The sequence below is a fragment of the Sinocyclocheilus rhinocerous genome, unplaced genomic scaffold (genome assembly GCF_001515625.1).
Source record: "Sinocyclocheilus rhinocerous isolate Xijiao unplaced genomic scaffold, SAMN03320098_v1.1 scaffold975, whole genome shotgun sequence".
Classification (NCBI taxonomy): domain Eukaryota; kingdom Metazoa; phylum Chordata; class Actinopteri; order Cypriniformes; family Cyprinidae; genus Sinocyclocheilus; species Sinocyclocheilus rhinocerous.
Window position 1 is genome coordinate 2,446,444 of NW_015628726.1, and position 18,371 is coordinate 2,464,814.

General features: G+C 35.0%; 1 protein-coding gene across 1 annotated transcript in view; it reads right to left on the reverse strand.

Annotated features, from left to right (window-relative positions):
* Positions 1 to 4,209: 4,209 nt before the first annotated feature.
* Positions 4,210 to 18,371, reverse strand: part of LOC107738418 (hepatocyte growth factor-like) — a 30,215-nt gene continuing 16,053 nt past the window's right edge. Inside the window, exons 8-18 of the mRNA XM_016550187.1 lie at positions 17,962 to 18,127; positions 16,939 to 17,072; positions 14,218 to 14,311; positions 12,475 to 12,611; positions 10,900 to 10,932; positions 10,632 to 10,737; positions 9,386 to 9,460; positions 8,258 to 8,407; positions 8,046 to 8,152; positions 7,402 to 7,544; positions 4,210 to 6,700 (exon numbers count right to left, since the gene is read on the reverse strand). Of these exons, the coding sequence (XP_016405673.1) occupies positions 6,518 to 6,700; positions 7,402 to 7,544; positions 8,046 to 8,152; positions 8,258 to 8,407; positions 9,386 to 9,460; positions 10,632 to 10,737; positions 10,900 to 10,932; positions 12,475 to 12,611; positions 14,218 to 14,311; positions 16,939 to 17,072; positions 17,962 to 18,127 (1,328 nt within the window). The 3' untranslated portion in view covers positions 4,210 to 6,517. The remainder of the gene's footprint in view (positions 6,701 to 7,401; positions 7,545 to 8,045; positions 8,153 to 8,257; positions 8,408 to 9,385; positions 9,461 to 10,631; positions 10,738 to 10,899; positions 10,933 to 12,474; positions 12,612 to 14,217; positions 14,312 to 16,938; positions 17,073 to 17,961; positions 18,128 to 18,371) is intronic.

An 18,371-nucleotide genomic window follows, 5' to 3' on the forward strand; every position in this document is an offset into this window, starting at 1 on the left:
TTTGGTGTCCTCATCAGAATCACTTAGTCATCATGAACATAATACAATATAATGAAATTCTGAAATTGTATGATAAATGACCAAACATTTGCACACATATACAACTACAGTGTCTTGAAATGTATTTTTCTCATTTTATACCATTTTCTTTGATTGGATGTGTGTGATTTGGCATGTCCCTCACACAGCTCAGCTAACTTCAATGAGTGTAAAAAGTGGTTAAATAACACAATATTGAAATAAGTTTTAAATATTCTTATTGCCCTCAGCCAGTTGTTAATAAAACAAGTCAGATTGTTCATTTATATTGTATTTTCATAATAATATTAAGCATTTTGCACGTGTCCCTGAAATTGCTGTCCACCCTGTCATGATGTTGTAAATGCCCCTTTAAGAAACCCTCTGATCTACTCAGTGAAATCTCCACCCCCATTTTGCCTTTCTTCAGTGGAGGTTAAAACACCTGCTGCAAGTACACTAAGTATCTACACTTATATTTCCTAATTTTCATCATATTGTGTTTGTAGTTGCATGTTGCCAAGCTTAACATGTCCACCCTGTCATAGTAAAATATTAATTTACATAAAAGTTTTTCAGAAATTCAAAATATATATTTTAAGCAGTAAACATTCAGCTTCAACAATGAACCACTTTGCTGACTGAAGGTACACCATGTGTTTATTAAATGCTAACTATAACCAAAAATGTCCACCCTGTCATTGTCCATCCTGTCACCAAGCCTTCCATGACAGGGGGGACATGTGCATAGTTTTTGCCAAATTCTGATAATGTTTTAAAAAGGGCTATTGATTTAACATGTCACATTGGTGTGATTAATTATGGGGGAAAAAAAGGTTGAATTGATAAATGCATTTAATGCACCCCAGCTCAGAACTGTATGCTATCTTACATTGTTTAGTGAAATCTCCACCCCCATTTTGCCTTTCTTCAGTGGCGCTTAAAACATCTGCTGCAAGTACACTAAGTATCTACACTTATATTTCCTCATTTTTATCATATTGTGTTTGTACCAATAAAAAAAAAAATAATAAAATAAAATAAAAAATATATATAGTTACATTTTAAACACAATACTGTCAATATTGTCTGTTGTGCATCTCTGAGCAACACAAAGCGGTGTTTAGTTACTGAATAAATCTGTGTTTTTAACAGATCTAGTGAGTGGCTTTAGTTTCATATTTAGAGTATCACTTAATTTTTTATTACTTTCATAATTTAATATTACATTTTAAAAAACCCATTAATACCCATTTAAAACCCATTAATCTCATAGCATTATTTATGCAATTCTAAGTGCAGTGTATACAGTCTGTGGAAATTAATTATATATATATATGTGTGATTAATTATGGGGAAAAAGGTTGAATTGATAAATGCATTTAATGCACCCCAGCCCAAAACTGTATGCTATCTTACATTGTATGCAGTTGCTTTGTATATATATATAATTATATAATTTGATTTGGAACAGCCCCATAGTGTCTTACTATTCTCATTTAAATTATTGATTAAAATGTAAGTGAATGAAATGAAATATTGTAGAAACTTAATATGCTGTAAAGTTGCTTTGCAATGATTTGTATCGTGAAAAGCGCTGTACAAATAAACTTGAATTGAATTGAATTAAGTATTTGACAAAATCTAATAAGGTGAGAAAAATGGCCTCCTAAATGTAAAAATGCCCTTTTAAATCAATTTACAATTGCAGTGTAGAATATATATTTCTGAAATCATTATTTATATTACTTAAGGGTTTCTTGTTGTTCCTGTTGTTTATCTGTTGTTCTCTTCACCCATTAATGCATTTGTCCACCCTGTCATGCCAAGGTCCACCCTGTCATCTTGTTGTCCACCCTGTCATCTTCATCTTTTATGAAAATAAACAAATTATTTAAATAAGTTAGCAAAACTTTTTGTGTGATTTCTTTATAAAGAAATGAGGGCCAGTTAGTATTCATTGAAAGTTTGACCAGATATCTTTGTCGTTTGATTTTATTTAGAAAAGAAAGTGCAACTTTCGCATATTTTATAGGGATACAAATATGTTGCAGTAATTTCAATTTTTCAAAAGACTTTTCCAACTAAACAAAATGTATTGTTGAGAAAGGGACAACATATCTTTCTGAAAATCTACATTTTATAATCACTATGTAATGAAAATGTATATACTCTATACTTTGAATTTGTTCATGACAGGGTGGACATAGTTTGTGGTTTACTCGAAAATTGTCTGCTTGCAGTTATTTTATAAAAAGTGCTGGAGCTTGACCAATATGCATTTCTAACGGCCTACAGTCTCCTTAACACAACAAATATGAAGTTTAATAGAAATTAGAAATTGTGAAGTCTCAAAGGCACTTCATAGTGATATTGACCCATATCACTGTTTGTCTGCACACACTTATGTGTGTAGTAAAGGAATATGAATGGATTCAGTAAATGTGTTTTACTGAAACAATCACATTTTGGCTTCAGACCAGAAAAGGATGCTGGGAGGCATTTTTTTTTAAATAGAAACGCACTAGTCTGTTTCAGTGTAAGTTGATACAAAAAATGAAAATAAATGTAAAAAAATATATATATAAATAAAAATGTCTTGACTGTTCTTAAACTAAAGTCCAATGTTAATAACGTTTTCCCATTAGTAAGGACCTCAGGGTGTCAAACAACACTGCCCCCTGCTGGTTGGAAAAAGCTGTTTTTTTTTTATTTTTTTATTGCATGCATGCATGCATGAACTGCCTAATGTGAAGCCCATTTCCGCCACATGAGGTGTAAGGTGCTTTGGTGAATCATACTTATTATTTAAAAAGGAAAAATATTAAGTCATATTTATGAGGTGAAAAGTCAAAATTATGACCTAAAAAGTCAAAATTCGAATATAAAAGTCAACATGAGATAAAAATAAAAATAAAAAAACGTTATAACTAACTAAATGAAACTGACAAAATAAAAGTTATAATTAGGACAAAACTTTGTCATACTTTTGAATTTGTATCTCATTTTTATGACTTAGTATGTCATAGGGCTGTCAAAATGGCTGAAAAACTAAATTCACATTTTGTACTTAAATATGATCAAAATTCGAATTATATTAAAATTTAAAATGCATAATTTCAATTAGGGTGAAGAATAGCTTTTGGCTTCTCTCTTGAGGCCACGTTTATTCAAAGCATAAGAAAACATGACTATCTGTGGAAAAAAAAGTGCATAATGTTTAAAATAATGTTTATAAACCAATTATAATTAATTAAGTTGCTTAAACAACTATAAACAAAACCGCATCATGTATGTATTCATAGTTTAATACAAAGGGCCGAAAACCAATCACACAGAGTACATTTTTCATTTAAAAACACGAGTTGCAGTGGGATGGGGAAAAAATCCGCCGTAAAGTCTTGATATATGTTTTTTCAAAGTTGAACTTGCATTAATTTTACATGGCTTTCTAAACATGCGGTTCTCTTGTGTGAGACGCGAGTGCAACGATGATAGATGTCCCTCTAGAAAATGCGCAAAATATGTGTTCTGTGTGAACGGCTTGGTTTCAGTTTTGAGTGGCTTCAACTGGATAGGCTAACAAAAACATTAAAATGCAGTGACACTTACATCGTCATCACATCTCGTGCGCCACTGATAAGGCTGCCTCCTTAACGCATATCTAAAATTTGAATGCAACGTTTTTGCATTCGAATGTGGATTTTTATTTTAAATTCGACGAATATTCGAAATTCGATTTTTTTTTTGACAGCCCTAGTATGTCATAATTTTGACATAAATCCAACTTTTTATGCCAATTTCAACTTTTGATCTGAAATATGACTGAGTCTCAAGTATGACTTTCTGTCATGATTATGACTATATCTCACAATTATTACTTTTTATGTCATAATGATTTATCTCATAATTTTAACTCATAAATTCAAAAATTTTTCATAATTGACATTTTATATCAGAGTATCTCAAATATGACTCAAATATCTCATGTTTTTTGTCATAATTTTGACTTTTTATGTCAAAATCAATTTGTATCTCATAATTATGATCTATTATTTCATTAATGACTTATTAATCACTTAATGTATCTCATAATTATGAATTGTCATTTGAACTTATTATAAATATGACTTTTTATGTCATGATTATGATTTACCAAAGCACATTTCTTCCTGTAAGTTTTAGCTCCAGATTCAAAAAAGGAATAACATAAATGAAATAACAGTGCAAACTAAATCTGTACTGCCATGTTTAACAGAAAATGTACACAAACATCTCTTGAAATGAAAATTAAATTCCATTTAACTGCAGTACCGGGACGTTAATTGCGGCAGGCAAATATTGGTGGGTTGTGTGAATAATTCACACTCCATAATGAGACTAATTTGCATATGCATAAAGGAGGTATGTTTGCACTGAAAATAATGACAATGACTTTATCGCCTGGTTAAACTGGATAGCAGGTGGTTAGGGAATGTGATGCAGGTTTCGCACCGAAATACTACAAATGAATTCGCCCCTCAACGTATCTTAGAAAAAAGTTCAGAACAAGCTCAATCATCCAGCAGCTTCTAGGTTTCCTCAAACACAGGTTTCATGTTGTTCCAAAGTAGAAAAAAAAAAACACTACTACACGAAAACATTTGTTTTGATAAATGTTAAAGCCAAATGAGGTACCACTGAAGGGCTCTTTTGCCTTGTCTTGTGCTTTAGTAACACTAATCTCAATGTGTTCAACAACGTCCTTACAAAACGACTCATCCTTCATTTTAACCAACATAATTAGCATCGGGAGTGGATGGAATACGAACACTTACGAGTCATCACTCAGAGAGCTATTTGTTTAAGCCGATATGATTTTTGGAGGTAATTTCCCAAGCTGATTGTTTTTGGAGGCAGGCCAGTAGCCTACGAGAGAACGAGGCGCTCGTGGAATGAGCGATCCAAGACCACACAAGAGAGAAAATCACTCGGATTTATCTTACAATGGCTCTGATCTGAAAATCAGCTAAATTAATCTGTAAAATTCCCAAACTGCCCTTTATTCCGATGTCTACAAATACACACGATGTACGCTCGCTTTGCTCTCTGTCCTGCAGAGACGCACATTTCGGCTTCAATGCATCTTTGCAGCATTGCACACACTCATACACACACGCACGATTCAGTGAACATAAAATATCACACTCGTTCTTGATTTTCACAACACTTAGCGTACACTGACAACATGTGCATTTGGAATTAATACAGATATATTTACAAATATATAAAACCACCCAATGAGGACACAAAACGACACTGGAATGGAGGAGGCCAACATCTTATAAAGGTCTATGAGACCTACGAAAGAAATGGGAGTGAGTACCCCACTCCCACGACCACAGTATTTACAACACACATTTCCAAATCCTCTGAATTCTGCTCTAAACCGAACATAGTGTATGGGAACCTCAAATGCTGATATGTTATGACAACTACGAATTTGTCACTACAAGCAGGTCATGTCATCTCCGTTCAGGCTTGCGGACAAAATATCAACACTGGAAATGGATGGAACACCTTTGACTATATAAACACCTACGCTGACCAAACGACAATCTGTAATGGCGACACGTGGAGGTGTTATTGAGGGACACAGTGACCTCTCTCATGTGTGTTTTCAAGTATTATCAGGAGCATAAACGCAAAAAAAGCCTTCTGTGTATACTTTTACCCATAAGATTTTCTACATTTAGCTATGCTAACAGCTAACAGCTAATACTTTATCGAGGGGCTTTTTGAATGACACTGTTAATGAGGGTTTTATATCAACAAGTACTTATAATCATAACACCCTCTTTCTCGATGAGGAGCGGCCGAAATATGTACGTCGGTCAGCTTTGAACGCTTTTAAAGAGGGGAACGGCAGATTCCTGCTGGGATCTAAGAGTTTGTATCCATATATCAAGTCCTGGTCTGAATCCAGACTCAAACTTGGATTGAGTCTCTGAATCCAATATCCCAATTGAAGTACAGATTGTTAGTTTGATGGGTAATGTGTGGGTTGAATGTACATACGAATGCTCTGTAACGCACTGCAGCAAGATTTCTCTTCGAGGACTTGAAGTTTTTGGTTGGTGGCCAGGAATTGCTATTGATTCTTGAAACAGATTCTGGCTGCCCATCCGCACTTCAGTCCAGTAATCTTTATCTTTCCGTATGGCTAGTTGCGAATTTAGCCTTTAGAGACTCTGTCTCCCAGCGCCTTGCTCTGCGGTTCTGGCATTATTAGGTGTACAAATTGCTTGAATTCAGAGCAACAGTTTCAGCCGCAGTTCTAGCTCTTTGAGTAGTTTCTGAATATATGTTTCACGGCCATGCTGGGAAAGTTCCCAAGAACTTTTTCAACAAGAGCTGTTCAGATGAACCCAAAATCAAGAAATGAACTGTCAGATTTATGGAGATTCTGTATTTTTGTTCCTATATCTCAGATCGTATGTTCAATCCTGCTTATTCTCCATCAGTTGTTTATTTCTGAGTTTGGATAATTTTTGAATACTTTATGAATCCATCCAGTATAGAAGGCCACGTTCACGAAAATGGCTGGTCGGTTGTGTCGGGCACATCCTCTGCCGTTTATGCTCACGCCAACAATGACTTTACTGTTACTCTCTTGGCATACTAGAGGGCCGCCATAGTCTTTCTGTGAAAAATACAAAAAACAAAAGGACAAAAATGTATATTTAGAAATACATCTAAAGTTTAACAAAAGTAAAAGCGCCACCAAAACCTTTATAATTTCGTACAGTTAAACAAAAAATAAGATGGCATTTGTCTCAATATGTCAGCGATTTAAATAAGTAGCCGTTGATATACAGAACCATTCAAAAGTTTGAGGTCGGTATGACTTTTAAAAATATTTTTTCAAGAAGTCTCACCAAATCTGGTTTTATTTGATCAAAAATGTTTTCTATTTGAATATATTTTAAAATGCAATATAGAAAAAAAAAAATTTCTGTAATGACAAAGCTGAATTTTCAGTATCATCACTCCAGTCTTCAGTGTCACATGATTCTTCAGAAATCATTCTAGAATGCTGATTTGCTGCTCAAGAAACATTTCTTGTTATAATTGACGTTTCTAACAGTTTTGCTGCCTAATGTTTTTGTCTAAAACCAAGATACTTTTTTGTTCAGGGTTGTTTAATTAATAGAACATTTAGAAGAACCATGTTTATTTTAAATAGATTTTTTAACAATTTAGAAGTCTCTACTAGCAATGAAATGCATTATTGCATTAAAATTATTCATTTCCGACCAAAAAAAAAAAAAAACTCTTACTGACCCCAGACTTTTGAATGGTAGCTCATTCTGCAGAGAGTAAATCTATAGTGAATAAACTCACCTCACACACTCCTTCATCCCTTCTGCCACCAGCACACAGTTTTGAACTGGTGATCGGAATAGCCCCTTTGTGAAGCTGCTGGCATCGTTCATTGCTCACTATGGGCAGATGAACCCGTTTCAATGTTCCCTCATGTCCAGTGCCTGAGAAAGCCATAAAACACTCTATTAGAGACTATATTTGGCACATTTGCTTGAATGTGAACTCAAATGTGTGTGCCTTCCCTTTTGCTTTCACACTGTTACGCTATGTAGTTCCAAACCGAAAAAAAAGCTTCTAAAATGCTTTCATCACCAACAAGCTGTTTATTAATGTTGCCTCACAGCAAAACTAGAACTTTTGCACTCACATTTTAAATATTTGTAGCATTTTTGTCACTTTTGGTAACTTTTTTTTTTTTTCCCTAAGCCTGGTTAATTTCCTACCCTGCCCCCATTTATAAAATATATTCAAGTGCTGTTCCTTGGTGTGCACCCAGAATTGGGTAATGGATTTATGTTAATAAAACAAACCAAACTTTATGGTCAGTTGAAGCCACTGGGAGGTTGTTGTGTTAGACTGGAAGCAAGACAGCAATGTTGTGTGCCTGTAAAGCTGTCAGGTGTTGGGGAGTCTCTGATGACTGGCTCTTATGCTGAACCCACCTTTGGTCTCACCCCAGCCGTACACAGAGCATATGGTGTCCTCCTGAATGCTGCAGTCCGCCACAGGCAGCTGAATGATTCTGACACGCTCTCTTGGGAGCGCAGGTCTGTGAGAAAGAGTAACAGAGAGGTCATTTCATCAACAACAAAGGAATAAGATCAGACATGGAATAAATTAATAATATACATATTTATTTTTTGACAGGTCTTACTGAGTCAGTCGGAGAAGAGCGAGACTTGAGCCTTCCGGGCCACAGATCACGTGCGAGATTCTCCTCTCCTGTCTGTGGAAGTCATTCTCACCCGACTCATTCAAATGGGATATACCAAGCCAAACTCTGTACTCTGATAGGTCAGGCACACTGGGGGGAAAAGCATATCATAAAAGTATGGTTTCAAGTTTTGGGTATAAATATTACATAATGTATAAATGTATGTATTTATTTATTTATGCCAATAATTTAGTTTTTTATGACCATTTTCTACTCTTTTTGTACTCCTTTTTCAACTGTGCCTTAAAAACTCTCATGTCAACAGCCTTTACAAATGTGCAATGAGATATAGCTTATTGCATCAACTTTACTCACAATATAAGTCCAATTTAGATTTTAATGCCATATCAGCAGAACAGGCTATTTACATGGCAAACTCAGAGTAGTAGAAATTAAAATAATCATAAAAACAATAACATTTTAATAAATGAAAAATGATATCATACAGTATATCAAAAAAGTATGGTTTCAGGTACCGGGCATACATATCCTTGAATTAATTTTTTTGTGCCAATAATTTATTTTTTTTATGGCCATCTTCTACTCTTTCTCTGATCCTTAAAATTAAACAGGACATTTTTTGCTGTTGTTGTTGTTTCCTGCCAACAGCCTTTTACAATGTGGTGCATCAAATTTACTAGTAAACTGCATGTTTGCAAGTCCAAAAATAGGTTTTCAGCCTCTTTGCAATTAAAAAGCTCAGAGTAGGCCATTTTTGCAGCTTTGATTTTATAAATGGTCTAAAAATTTAATTTTTTTAGAGTAGGGAGGATGTTACTGTATGTTTATCGTAGTAAAATGAATCTTCTTATCTCAAAAGTTCAAGCTAAATTTGATTCCTCATGATATGACCTCTATAATAGAAATTATTTTTGTGGAAATGTAGATATATGGATGTTTCATGCTATAAGATGCATGTTCTAAAAACATCCGCAGCTTTGATTTGTTGGGTTACATGCACGGGACAAATCATGAAAGCCTGTGGATCATTGACCCTGTGGCCCTGAGAATCCAGAGGTCACGGCCAGGGCACGATGGTGACTGTGCAGCAAGGCTGGAGATAATTACCATGACGAGAAGCACTGTCTGTCTGTCAGCACCCACTCCTCCCTGACCAGAGAACCTCCGCACCAGTGAGTGCTCCTGAAGAGACCGAGAGACATGAGACAGTGACGCATCTCCAACATGACTCTCTCACGTTATAAAACATGACAGCGCAGGGCTTTACTTCTGAGGAGCTGTCCGAACTTCATGGACAACTGCACTTTATTTGGAGGGAATTTTACAGTCAATCGTCCTACGATGGACTTTTTAGGAAAACAGACATTGTGTATACTTCTTGCTTGATATAAAGAAAGTGGATACAAAGATTTGGGAAATGCAAACACCCTGTAAAATTACTGTATCTTACTAGTATCTTACACTTAATAGTATCACCTGTTAATAAGTCAGTAAATATATAATGCTAACAGATACCTGTAAGTAGTTCGGTGGAGGATGAGTTGCATGCTAACGTTTAATACTTAAGAGGTTAGAGGTTTGTAACAAAAGTAACAGTAATAGTGATGCTTATTAGTGCACTATTTTTATTTATATATTTGTTTGGTTGTTTTTTAATAATGCCATATCAGCAGCAAATGCTATTTACATGGCAATTTTAAGAGTAGTAGATGCTAAAATAATCATGATAACAGTAAAACTTCAATAAACCGTACCATACATTACTGCCATATGGACATCAACTTGAGATAGTCACCACTGATAAGCTATTACTAAATATAATTATATAAAAAATATAACTAAATAATTTTCTGTAAAGCTGCTTTGCAACGATTTGCATCGTGAAAAGCGCTATACAAACTTGAAAAAATTTTGAATAAATAAAGACAATTATATACAATAATTTAACAATATTTTCTTAAAATAATACAAAACAAGCAATTATATAAGCCCTTTTGGTTTGATATATTTACTATAAAAAAATTTACTAAAATGTTTAATAAATAAATAATAAATAATGAAAAGTAATAATAATAATAAAAAGTCATTTTAAAAACTGCCCATTAATGAAATTTCTGTTCTAAAACTGTTGACTAATATCATTTAAAGCATTACATTCCATATAAATATGCTTTATAGTCAATGAAGTCTTAAAAAAATGACATACTGGCAGTTATTCACCATTCATCTTTCTTCATCTTTCAATAATTACACATGGGTAAGTCTTGAGGTACCAATTCTTAGTGCACCACAAATAATGTTTGTTAATGATAATATTTATCAATGTTACCTACATATTTTGCAAATGGCTTACCCTCTCTGTATGCTGACCATCCAGCTGCCTTCTTTAATCTGGACAGGCCCACCACCGACGATTCTCACCTGCTTGTGAACAAAACATGAGGTCTTTGTACCCTCATCTGTAAAGAGATCGAAAAGACAAAATGAGGGGTGACACACAAGTTTATCAGAATACAGAAAACACACAAATGCTCAAACGTGTTTTTGAAATAATCTTTCTAACGTAATCTGAAGCAAAAAAAATTCTGCATGGCTTAACAACACTTGAAAGACATGATTACCTTTTTGTGGCAGATTGTTATGTGAGGGCTCACCTAAAAAGGAAGGAAAAAGAAAGGAAGCTTATTTTTGTTCTAAGCAATGAATAGGCATGAGAAATGAAAAAAGATGTGGCCACCAGTGATGGCTGTTTAGAGTATAATTTGAGTGAAAGTTTGTGTGATGTCTTTAGCATAGGACTAGTCTTGGTCCAGCATGTGGGACCAGTTAGACCCACACAGCACTGAAGCTTAACTTATACATGCGAGTGTGTGTGTGTGTGTGTGTGTGTATGTGTGTGTGTGTGTGTGTGTGACAGAGACAGAGGGAGTGCTGACAGTCCGAGCCACCTGGACTTTACACTCTTTAATTAAACTGAAACCTCTGTGGAAAGTGTGCGCATGTGTGTGTGAGTGATTGATGTGCGTATGTAGATTCGTAACACATGGCCTACATGCTCAACACAAGTCTGCGGTGTCAATGATGAGAGTATAAGTCAACAGGAAAGCATATGTGGGTACATAATGGTCAAAAATATGGTTATTGTCTGTACTGTATAAAGAAACCAAAAGTCATACTTTAATGTGAGTAAAGACAGATAGACTCAAATGAAAGTTAGCGACATTGCTTGCACTTAAGTATAAAACTTCTGACACAAGTGTGTGAGAGCTTTTAAATGCTACGAACAATTGACTGACTGAGTTCTTAACTCCAGAAGAACTTCTGAATACTGTACTGTAGGGTTTTTTTTTTTTTACATACAAAATTAATACATTTATCAGCTAGGACACAAACTGATAAAAAGTGACGGCAAAAACATTTATAATGTTAAAAAAAGATTTGTATTTAAAATTTTTGAAAATTCTATTAATCAAAGAATTATGAAAATATTACGCAGCACATCTGTATTGATATTGATCAGCACATCAACATTAATAATGCTAAGAAATGTTTCTTAAGCATCAAATCAGCATATTAGAATGATTTCTGAAGACACTGAAGACTGGAGTAATGGCTGCAGAAAATTCAGCTTTGCCAACACAGTAATAAATTGTATTCTAAAATATATTAAAATAGAAAACAGTTGAATTAGTTGTCTGACTGATTGAGACATTTGTGATTTTAATTCGCAATTGTTCTAAATTAATTGTTCAGCTGCATTTCAGACACAAACCGGTTCCACTAATTTAATTCAAGTAACCAGTTTAAACAAATATTACCATAATAAAGCCACTTATTTGCAACTTTGTCTTGGAAAAGTGTTTAATTAAAAAACATATATTTGATTTTCAAAATGTAGTAAAGTAGCCTTTTACACTTTTTATAGTTACTTTTTTATACTTTTATGTTCTGCTCTAACTAGACACTTCTGGCTATTGTATGGTGACATAGTTCATTATAAATTAATAAAATACTGAATTTTAGTCTATTTTCGGCATTATCTTTTTAGCATTTAACTGTTTTGATTCAGTGGTTTACTTTACACCCATATTCCTCAGCTTGTGTTAGACTCCTCATGTTTCAAGTAGCATTTTTAGTGAACCCAAAGGTCTCAATCAGGTTGTAATGTTAGCACAGACAGCGTGCTGCTCACTCACAGGGTTTGAGAGAGCAGTAATCCCAGGGGATGGATGAGCTGTTGGTATAACACCATGGGCCGTGTTTGTCCTTGTCCGGGTTTCTGCAGAAGTTCCCCGCCTGTTCAGCCATCAGCAAGTCCACATCTCTTTCGTTGCTGAGAACAAAAACAAATCTCATCCTTACAACACAGAAAATGTGCAGCTTTAATAGCAGAGTGCTAAGAAGGAAAATTAACATATTAATATAAACATTCAAAACAGGTGCATCATTCAGACAAATCCAGGGTCGTTTAACACTAATCAAACAGTTTATCCAGTGTTTGTAACAAAACAATAAATCCATAAATCTAAATCCATTTAAGAAAATAATCCAAAGAAACAGCTTCTTCTCATAAATTCATCTTAAGCCCCAGCTGTGTGGAGCTCCTCTCAGGAGGCAAGGTGAAGTATTTAGCTTGTGCATTACTCATGACATGTTTCCCCCAAGCTTTTCCACATTATCACTCAGATTCAGGAAGATTCACAGATGTAGAGATGCTACGATTCTCCAAAAGTTCACCAGAGACCAAAAGTGCTGCAATGAAGAGCACATGCATGACACCGATGATTTTCTCACCGTGCTACTCTAGGGTTCATACAATGTAAACAATCTATTCCTAATGCCTGCCTGACAGTGACCTTTGCAACCCGGCCATGGTGGCTCACAGGCTGTGGGCCAAATAAAGGAGCTGATTGGCTTTGATGTGTTCATGGAGGAGGGTTAGGGCGAGGAAAAGGGTCAGAAGGTGGTTCTTCAGAATCCCGTTCCAGCTGGGTTGTCCTGCCTGTTTTTTTTAAGGAATTGAGTCACTCCAACTGCTCCATGTTTACCATCAATTAGAACTCTTCAGAAAGGGGGTCCTGCACTAAAACGTGTTTTTCTTCTTAGAAAACGTCGAGGGTCTTATTTTCTCAATGAAGACAAACACGACCTGACAATCCCTGAGCTTTGCATCAATGAACTGGCGGGGTTCTGGAAAGGTCGACCTTTGACCTGGAACTTGTTCATAAAACAGGGAAGTTATTTAACGCCACACATCTCAGGGTGAGTGTGGATGGCAGAAACAACACAGGTCTTTTGTGGAAACGATTGTTTGACTCCTCTGAGACTTACACATATGCTCATTGATAATGTGCCAATGCACATTAAACACAGGCAAAACCACAACTGCATTAAAGGAAACAGACCTCACCTGGCAGGAACAAATATAAACCCTAGCTATTTAACACTCCAGTATGGCTGTAAGTAAAACTGTGAATGCATATTTGATAGCTCCATATGCTTACATATGTAAAAAAAAAACATGAGATATTTCACAAACCATTTATTCCCTTTCACCAATTTAATGACAACTTTCTGTGCTTGACCATTGAAACTAACCTTGCAAAGCAGCACAAAGGCATCATGGGATTGCCCTTGAGATCCTGCATAGCAAGATGTGGACCTAGTTTGGTTTCCATGGAAACTGAGTGAATGTCCGTAACTGAATCTATCCGCTGTACCACTATAAATGATGGTTCTGCTTAATACTAGACTATGGAAAATTCATAGAGAAAACTATGTGTGTGCCCATACTGAAGGACTATGAACAATCAATTTCTTATCTCTAAATCTGAGCATATTATTTATTCAGTTTAAAGCTGAAGTGATTAAAAAAAATTATTTTTGTTTTTTATTTTGACATTTATTTTGAAGTCTAGACATGGATGGCCAGCTCTCACCTTTCACTGTGATCTTTCCATGGAGCACAAGGGATGCCAGAGCGTGTTTTAGCCCGTTTTCCATTGTATGTGTCACCAATGCCCGTATAACACTCTGAAACAACACAGCCAAACAAAAAGCATTACATTTTCAAACTAAAGCAGATATTATAAAGTGGGTGTGCAATAATAGTAAACAACAACATTTTCTATGAAAACTTTTCTAAGGAAAATGTGAGTATGTTTGCCAATGCAAAAGTCACTAGTCCCTCATCGAGTCGGGTCCCTCATTAAAATGGGGATTTTTTTCACCCATTTTATCAGTTTTTCAGGCAAAAAACTGCACATAAAATTGCTTAGAAAGTAATAGCAGACTTTTCCTCAACCAGCTGCCAGTGATTAGTATTTTTTAATATACTATTGTTTATTAATATTTTGAATTAGCTTTTTATTTTTTATATCTTCAGTTTCCTTTTGAATTTTAGTTTTAGTAATTTTGTTATGTAGTATTTTTTAATATACTATTGTTTATTAATATTTTGAATTAGCTTTTTATTTTTATATCTTCAGTTTCCTTTTGAATTTTAGTTTTAGTAATTTTGTTATGTTCTTCTGTTGTTTTTATTTTATTTATTTATTTTTTTAGATTTCTATTTAGCTTTAATAGATTTTTATTTACATTTTAGTTTTAGTAATTTTAGTACTTCAACTTCAACTTATTTATTACAGTTAGCTGCCAAGGCATCATGTCTAAATTTCTAGGTTTTTAAATTCTTAATCTTATATATTTCATTTTACTTTATTTAATTTAATTTTTTATGAGTAACACACCAAAGTGCATTTATTTTGTTGTTTTATGCCACGGCAGAAGGCTATTTTCATGGCAAGAACAAAAAAAAAAAAGAAAGGTAAATACACATATTTAAAATGAAACAAGTAATAAACACATAGGATAAACCAATTACATACAGAAAAATAAAACCTACAGTATATAAGGCTTTTTAGGTGCACTTTTGATAAAAATTATTGTGCCAAAGTTTAATTTCAAGTTTTCTAAACCCACTAACCCCAATAATATGCTTGCTAACCTATGAATATATGCACAATATGCACAAAGTAAAAGATAAATGCAATGCAACATGATTAAATATAGATGTTTTAATGATCCCAATGAGAGCTTTGCTTTTAATCAATGATGTTAACCTAAATGCCTCAAAATTATTATCAAACTCTGCAAGTCAAAGTGCTTAAAGAAACACAGCAGGTTTGTGGAAACACACTGCTTATGGAAACACAGCAGGGCTCCCAGCGCACAACAATAGTCAAATGATCATCCCAACGGCCTCAATTGGAACACCGGCTAAATCGATCTTAACATCAGCGTTTGTGCGAGTCCTTCGATGGAACGTCTCCTGGGCCCTGCCAGTCACATGAAGCTGTCAGCAGTGATTAATGCTTGACTCATGCTGTCTCATTCCCACACCGCGGCTCCTGCTCTCTGCACATGTTTCAAACAGCCCCCATTAGTGGCCATGGAGACCGGACTACAGGGACCACCATATACCAATGCCAAGACAGCCAAGAAAGAGCAAATGAAAGAGAGAGGAAGGGAGGGAGAAAGTGCTACGACATTCTTGAGCATCATGAAAATAAATTATATAGATATTATGTCTTGCTGGGGAGGATTACTAAGAACAAAGGCAAGGAAATTTTTTGAGGGTCGTTTTGATATGCAAAGAGGGCACTACTTCAAAAGTTATAGCCTTCTTTTTTTACCCAGCCAGAGAAACACAGTTGGAGGAACGCCAGCCATAACATCATGGAAAACAAGATCAAGCCAGTAGATTATAAATGTGTTTCTGAAAAGCAAATAAGTGTTTATGGTCGCTGTCTATAAACTCGTCTGCCATACTAGAATTTTCGCTCTTGCATAACTCACAGGACAGAAATACACATCTAGACAGAGAGAAGGCAAAGCCAGGGTCAGACATGTCATGGTACTTCAGGAGCAATTCAAGGGTTAAATATTTCTGGTCAAGGGCACGGTGACAATGACTGACTTGAAATACTCTGCCAATAAGCTACAGCTGCCACAGTGCTTTTACAAGATGATTAATATTTTAAAAAACGAATTTCGGTGTGCACTGAAATGTTCAAATGCATTCAAAAGTATCAATATGCCTTGGATTTCAATAGAAATGTATATTTCTCTCTGGATTTTCTGATAATCAAGGATGCTGATATTTTACATACTGTAGAATGATCTGTATATCAATGTCCCTGAACTCAGATTAGTCTGTAAGAATTCATGGCCTGAATAAATGTACAACAATGTGATCTCCTGCATGACAAATATGGTTGAGAAGAACACGTGACACTCTTGAACATTAGCTACCCAATAAGGTAATGCCCTTCCATCATAGCTTCACTGAATTCAAAACACAGTAGCCCTGTGCAAGACTACTGTATTTCTCAATGCCATGAACCTGACTGTGTGCATCAAAATGGCACTGATGACATGAAAAAAAATATATATTGTTTTTACTGTTATTTAAGAACATATGCTGTAATATATTTGAGTTGTTATGAAGAGCAATGAGGTCTAAATGGTTAAAACATTTCTCAAGATATACATTTCAAGTGTGTGCATGAGAACCAAAAATATAAAGCTAGTACCATGCAACAGTAACAACAAACTTAATATAATAAATATCAGACAAATACACAGTGAATGACTCTTACCTTCATGTTCAGGTGGTGCAATGCCACAGCGAGGGATGTTGGTGCAGAACGCCACAGGTACATTGGGGTCAGTCGTGAAGCACCATGGGAGATGATGACCGTCAGGATTCCTACAGTAGTTCTCCCGGAGATCCCTGCAGTGTAGATGCGTACATTTAATCATATAAACATATTTCACACATGTTAGTGTTACAGAGCAAATGCTGAACAGACTAAGATTGATCTTAAAAACTACAGGTTTTGAAGAATAAACTTGTATGATGACAGGTAACATTCAGGTTAAATCTAAATATTCAGGTTAGATTTTTCTAGTGATGACAGAACAGAACCAGCATACCTGGTAAACATATGTATTTTTTCACAATATATCAGAAGTGGTTACATATACATATATAAAACAATTTCTGAATTGTATTTGTATTTAGGTTGGTAATGGATATTTATTGGTCTATACTGGATATTTTAGTTTGCATGTTCATCTTAAAATTAATATTAAGTTTTTTTGAGTGTGATTGCCCATGCAAAACTCGCTATTATACTGTTCCTTTGATATGGGTCAAGTCCCTCAATTAAATGTATGTTTATGTTTTTTTTGTCTATTTTATCAGTTTTCATCTTATATTATTTAATATTTTCATAATATACATTATAACGTTGTGATGCCTAAATGCACTTGTAGCATTTAGAACAAAATTAAGTTTTTATTACTATTATATATTTAAACAAAATGGTATAAATAGTATAATTGTGTTTAATATCAGCCATTTATTGGTTTTCTGTCATAATTTAAAAAAAATATCGGCTTTCCACGATCAACCCGAATTCTAATATTCTAACAGAATATTCTAACAGAAAGGGATGCTGGTGTACTGATGTAAACTAGATTTTCCAGCAAGACTTTTGTCAACCACCTTCAATAAAAAGAACAAAGTTTGGCTGATGTGCACGAATCAAGTCCAAGTCCAGTCGACACATAACTATAAATGAATACTTAATGCATATGTTTTAGGAGCATTTTCTTACTTGCAACGGTAATTCTGTGGAGTATAAGAGTGTCGATGGGGAAACTGGGCATCCCATCTCTGACAGGTCACTCCCTCGGGGGTGATGCCAACCGTTCCACGATAACCCTCTCCACGTCCACGGAAACAAGTTGTTGTGTTGTCAATGTCACCGCCATTGTCTGAATCTGAGTAAATAGTGAAAAGCATAAACAGAAAGACAAAGGGAGTGAATGAAACATAATATCACTCCTTAGGCATGATGAACGCTGAATCATAGATTCACCATTAACTGTAAGACCGCGCTGCCTGAGGGAGGAATAACAACAGCTTTATCCTGCTTAACAGAGAGAGATGCTTCCTGAATGAGTCAAAGCAGTCACTAACTCTGTGACAAATGCTGAAACAGTAGCCTACAGAGCTTTTTTTAGG